The sequence below is a fragment of the Gasterosteus aculeatus genome, chromosome 18 (genome assembly GCF_964276395.1).
Source record: "Gasterosteus aculeatus chromosome 18, fGasAcu3.hap1.1, whole genome shotgun sequence".
In the NCBI taxonomy this organism is placed as follows: Eukaryota; Metazoa; Chordata; class Actinopteri; order Perciformes; family Gasterosteidae; genus Gasterosteus; species Gasterosteus aculeatus.
This window is the reverse complement of record NC_135706.1, coordinates 1925528-1931447: the sequence shown is the minus strand read 5'-3', so window position 1 is coordinate 1931447 and position 5920 is coordinate 1925528. Positions and strand designations below refer to the sequence as shown.

The 5920-nt window shown below is 42.5% G+C and overlaps 1 protein-coding gene across 1 annotated transcript; it reads right to left on the bottom strand.

Moving 5' to 3' along the window:
- On the bottom strand, window positions 1-5102 carry LOC120808222 (protein FAM177A1). Its single transcript, XM_040160929.2, has 5 exons — window positions 4845-5102; window positions 4496-4675; window positions 2705-2771; window positions 1548-1645; window positions 1-1469 (listed from the first exon to the last, which is right to left on the bottom strand). Exons 1-5 carry the CDS (start codon window positions 4911-4913, stop codon window positions 1257-1259), a joined length of 627 nt encoding a protein of 208 aa, XP_040016863.2. The 5' UTR covers window positions 4914-5102; the 3' UTR covers window positions 1-1256.
- Between the last annotated feature and the right edge of the window lie 818 nt (window positions 5103-5920).

The following is a 5920-nucleotide window of genomic DNA, read 5'->3' as shown; positions in this document are numbered from 1 at the left end:
AAACGTCCAACAGTTTATTTACATTCTCTCTACTCAATTTGGCCTTGCATGCTTATATTTTTTGTCCCTCCATAATGAGTCTCATTTTGGCAATATTATAATTGTTGGTTACTGAAAGGTGCTGCGAACACAAGAACAGTGGCTTCCCATTCATCTGCATGAAGAAAATAGAAATTGGTGTATTTTTCAGGGCCATATTTGACACCACTGCATAAAAGTGATATAGAAGGACAAAGAATATATACTCTATTTTATTGATAGTTCATGACAGTGTTAATTATCAGATCAATAGAAAATATATCTAAATTAAGTAGTCCAATAAATACTTCCAAACATACAAAAATCGTACTAAAAACAGTTTGTAACAAAAATGTAAGTTTGCATGTTTTTGTCCAGCCTTGGTGTAAGAATGCTCTCTGCCATTACTAAAGGCTTACACACCACAACCTTTATTCTTATGTCCACTTGACCAGTCGGGTGATGAGAGCAACCTGTTCTCTTTATTATATCTAAGGAAAAGTCAGTGTGGTGGTCCACAGATGATTTGATAACCAAGGCTAAATCTGCTCAGTGCTTTCACATAGACAGTGAGTGCAATACAGGCTTAATGCACATTGATAGAAAACACAGAGCGTAAATGAACCTGTGAGGGAGTTTAAGAAGGACCAGGTCTTTGATGCAGCCAGCTGTATCAAGAATGCACCAGTTGGATCTGATCTGGACCAAACAGCTGTTCCCCAACGATTTGAAGATGTCAACGTGTCGTCGTTTTGATCTCTTAACTGTTTTGCAATGGTATGCTTTGTCCAGAACTGTCCCTGACTCGGCTGTAGCAGTGATTCAGGCACGGTCGATCAGAGGCACAGGGGAGCAACATGTCACCTTCCCTCCACAGAAAAGGTTCATAATTGAATTACAACCGCTGGATGAAGTAACTAAGCCGCAGGTAAATTTGTTGTTGTAAACAATTACATGTTAACAAAACTATGCATTGGTAGATAAATTAGGACATAATAGGATATTTTCTCTCATAACACGCAAATAACTACATATATTCAAAGATCCTATGTTGCTCCAATATCCAGCTGCTACACATAGAGACTCATCCACCACGACTGTCCTCGCCAAACACCCAAAACACAGCAGCACGGCCATCGACAGCACAAACCAAACAGGGGCTTGGTGACACCAGACTGTGTTCCTTCTTTAACAGACAGACAAACATTAGGAGTGCAAACTTCCATTATTAGGGTCAGTTAGGTTGCCGTGACGATAGCAGGAACTGTGATGGTGCTCGAAAACGCCCGATTTTCATTCTCGACCTGATAGGTCACATCAGGGTGAGCGGGGGCCGCGTCCAGCAGGTCTTTTGTGGTGATTGGCTCGTCCTCGTCTTCCTGAGACGGCAGCTGGTCGAGGGATCGCTCCGCTTCTTCTGACAGCCGGTCTTCCTCTTTGTCTTCCTCCCTCTGATACACAGACAACGGAGAGCATCAGCAAACAAAATTGCAACGATGTGGATTCTACAGAACCTGTGGCCGACATACCTCCTTCTTCATCCTGTGGTATTCATCAATAGCGTACTGATATTTGGCTGACGTTATCCCAAAGAGGGAGGCCATCCTCTCCCCCAGGTAGTCACAGGCTGGAAAATAATAAACAATAATAGGATTGAATATAGAAAAATATTCCAGGTAATGATGCAGCACCTTTTGGACAAATCTAAGAACTAAGCCTTTTATTATAAAATTAACAAGAAATAACTAAGTATTAGTTGTAAGACATTACATAGTCTGGTTCTAATACTTTGCTTTGCTTACTAAATATATAGATCTGCAGCATCAGGGAAAGTTCTTATGGTATATCTATTAGCATTCAGCAAATTTGGCTGATATCTGTCGAATTTATTAACCGTGTCAAGACTATGGGATCAGCTCAGTCTCAATAATCGCAAATGCGCACAGAGCGTCTCAAAAAAAACAAAAAGCGATCCGCAAATAAATGCAGTGAGATACGCAAATATAAATCATAATTTATTGATCTGTGCATTGAAATTTGTAAATCCTTCTGTGTGCATTTGTAAATCGAATACATTTGTGAATTGTTCCGGTTTGTATTTGTGAGTCGCTCTGTGCTCATTTGCAATTATTGAGACTGATCTGACCCCATACAAGAATAACAGACTGTTTTGTCTAGTTTGAATGAAGTGAGTCAAGCCGGTCATTGGGAGTGAACTTGAATTCAGGAAGTGTGTGTTTTTACTGTATATTTCTGTCAAGTGTTAAGAATATTTTCCTCACATTTATTTTCATGAGATGGTTTTGTTTATTGATCAGCCATAGAAAACTGGCTGTATGTGCATTGTGGGCATCGTCTACCTCACTGAATACAACATGAGCAAATCAGTGGCTACACCTCACACACCTAACTGTCAAATGAAAAGACCCTTCTTGCTGCAAATGCAGAGATGAGCGGTTCTGAGGTTAAAAAAGGTTTATGTGATAGTAATAATATATTGAGGTAATTGCTGAAATTGCTTTTAGTGACTTTATGACTGATCGAACAGTGGTCAGAATTCCACAATACCTCTCAAGTTAGCCTGCTACGATGCAGAAAGGGTTGCCATGGTGATCTTCCCCGTTGTGATCTCGCTGAGTTGATTTGTTCGGTTTCATGACATTTCAGAATTATGATGCTCACAAACCTGAGATGGTGGACGTGGCAGCTCTCCACATGTGAAACCAGAAGTATGGACCCCAGGTCAACTTGGACTGCAACAAAACAGTAAGAGGCCTTAGAGGTTTTACATTGGCTGAATGGCCACCAATCTCCTACAAATTGTAAACACATCCCTCCTCTCAGGTGTCTTCCCATAAGCACTTAAAACTGCTGTTATCAAAAACCACTCCTAAAGAAGGCGAATCTAGATGCCACAACAATAAAAAACGATAGGCCAATATCAAACCTTCCTTTAAGTAAAATTAATGAAAAAACATTTTTAACAGCTAAACTACTTTGTCGCCGTAAATAACGGTTTAGATGCCTTCCAGTCAGGCTTTCGACAGCACCACAGTGCTGAAACTGCTCGTTAAGGTAACGAGATCCACTAAAACACAGACAATGGCAGAATTTCAGTTTTGGTATTACTGGATCTCAGCGCAGCATTCAACGCGGTTGACCATGACATACTACTAGATAGACTAATCAACTGGGTGGGACTCTATGGAACAGCACTTAACTGGTTTGAATCCTACTTGAAAGACCGGAAATACTTTGTGTCTTTAGCTAATTACACCTCAGAGCTGAAGAAAATGACATGTGGTGTCCCCCAAGGTTCAATACTGGGGCCCCTTCTGTTCAACATCTACATGCTTCCATTGGCTCAGATTATGCAGATGACACACAAATCTATATCACCAAGAGACAACAATCCAATACAGGGGCTGGGGAAATGCATTGAACAAATCAACAACTGGATGTGTCAAAACTTTCATCAACTAAACAAAGATAAAACAGAAGTAATTGTTTTTGGTAGAAAGGATGAACAGTTGAAAGTCAGCGCTGAGCTTCAATCACTGATGTTAAAAACCAAAAAACAGGCTAGAAATCTAGGCGTTATTATGGATTCGGGCCTCAACCTGAACAGTCACGTCAAGACGGTTACAAAATCAGCCTACTATCACCTAGAGGACTTTCAACCAGATTTGGAAAAACTTGTCCATGCATTTATCTTCAGTAGACTCGACTACTGTAACTGACTTTTTGCAGAGACATGTAAAAACACTATCAGAAAGCTACAGCTACGCTGCAGCTTGAGTCCTCACTAGGACCAGGAAAATGGATCACATCACTCCAGTTCTCAGGTCTCTACACTGGCGTCCTGTCAAACAAAGAATTGACTTCAAAATCCTCCTGCTAGTTCATAAAGCACTGAATGGATTAGGGCCAAAGTACATTTCTGATCTACTGATACCATATGAACCGCCGCGAACCCTCAGGTCGTATGGTACTGGTCTACCTTCTGTTCCCAGAGTCAGAACTAAACATCGAGAAGCAGCGTTCAGATTTTCTGCTCCACATATCTGGAACAACGTCCCAGAAAGCTGCAGGTCTGCTGGGTCCCTCCTTTAAATCCAAATGAAAGACTTTTCTGTTTGCTGTTGCCTACAATTGACCATTTTTGCAAGTCGGAATTCTTAAAGACATTGTTAAATTACATTACATACAATTTTATTGTAGTTCATTACCTTTTTAATATGTTTTTTTTTTATGTTTCAATGTATTAATGTTCTAAACTGTTTGTAAATCACCTCGGTTTATGTTTGGATGTTTTATTGGTTTAATGTGAAGCACTTTGAATTGCCTTGTTGTTGAAATGTGCTATACAAATAAAATTGCCTTGCCTCACATTTGTGAAGGATGCTCACACATTGCACCCCCCCCCCCCCCCCCCCCCCCCCCCCCCCCCCCCCCCCCCCCCCCCACAGTTCCTCACCCTAGCCGCATCAACCGGAGAGGACAGCAGGTCTTTCCTCTCCGGCTCACTGTCCTCGCCCTCCTCCTCGTCGGTGCTGTACTCCTCCATGGTCTCCCCGCTGGAGAAGTGGATGATCCTGCGGGGGACCTTCTCCCTCTGCCGCCTCCCCGGCTGCACAGCCGGCTCGGGGTGCGGAGCCTGGAACGAGCACGGCGCGTGTTATTATGGGACTGTTGTGTTGTTCTCTTGTGAGGGGAGTCAGTGGTCAATAGAAACCGCGCGGCGAGACGCCGGGTGGCAAACGTCTGTTAGTACGACGGGACGCGGACGGACACACAACGATACGGCGAGACGACGAGAGACCCACCTGCTCCACGTCCACGCCCGGTCCCACGGACACGCTGACGTTAGTCAGGTACAGAGATACGTCGGCCATCGCCGCCGCCGTCTCCTTCTTGGGATGCTGCTGCGCCCACAACGACGCGTCTCCTCCGCAGGACGGACCCGGAAGTGCGCAGCGTGCACGGAATGCTGCTGGCTAATAAAGGGCGCGTTATCGCTTCTCTGCACCTGCTACGTAAAAAGAAAAAGTGCACACAGCTGCATCACAATGGGACCAATGACAGAACAGTTTGCTCACGTGTGATGTTTGTGTGCAATATTTATTCCGCTGTTACATGTCGCGGTGTGAACACACAACGAACAAAGGGAACTGCAACATTGTAACATGTTAATTCTGAGTCAGGAATATGAATAAAATGGGAGGAGTCCATGTGAGGATTTCACACGCAGCATGTGATTTTAAATGATGTTTTACGCATTTTTGTAATAATTGCTTCGATGGCTTTTATATTTTATGAATTAATGAATAAATATTGTTTGATTTCATGTGATTTTCTTCTCCACCTTTAATCCTTAGTGAGAACCATTTCATGTTCTCCCCCAGGGGTGCCCGCGCCACACTTTGGGAATCCCTCTAACGGATACAAATATGAGATGGATGAGTCTTCTAGTATTTATTGACCATCTCAGCTTCAAAAACAAACAAAAAGAATGAATCCACGTAGGTAGAAAACCAGATGAAATCAATTCTAATGGAACGTTCGAGGCTGTTATCATCAAAGTAAACATGGGATTGATTAGTCATGTAACAGAGGCCCAAAATCCCCCCCGACCCCCCAAACCGTAAACCCTGACCCCTTGGGACTTAAATAATGTCGCTGCTAAATGGTTGAGTGTGAGAGTCAGGGGGCTTTAAATGGTGTAAAAATGAGTGGACCAACATTTTGATGTCACGTCTCTCTCTCTCTATATACACACATACATATACATGGATATAGATAAATACTATATACATATACGGATATATATATGTTAAACTTTATTTTCTGATTTGAACGTCTTTTAGGCTCTTTCTTCATAACCTGAGAGGTCATTTTAAAT

Bases quoted from the DNA above. Each gene is read 5' to 3' on its own strand.
- LOC120808222 (XM_040160929.2), bottom strand. From the start codon at position 4,913: ATGGCCGACGTATCTCTGTACCTGACTAACGTCAGCGTGTCCGTGGGA. The intron at 2,772-4,495 runs GTGAGGAACTGT...GTTTTGTTGCAG, and splicing joins CTCCGGTTGATGCGGCTAGG to TCCAAGTTGACCTGGGGTCC. The intron at 1,646-2,704 runs GTTTGTGAGCAT...ATTATTTTCCAG, and splicing joins TGCCACGTCCACCATCTCAG to CCTGTGACTACCTGGGGGAG.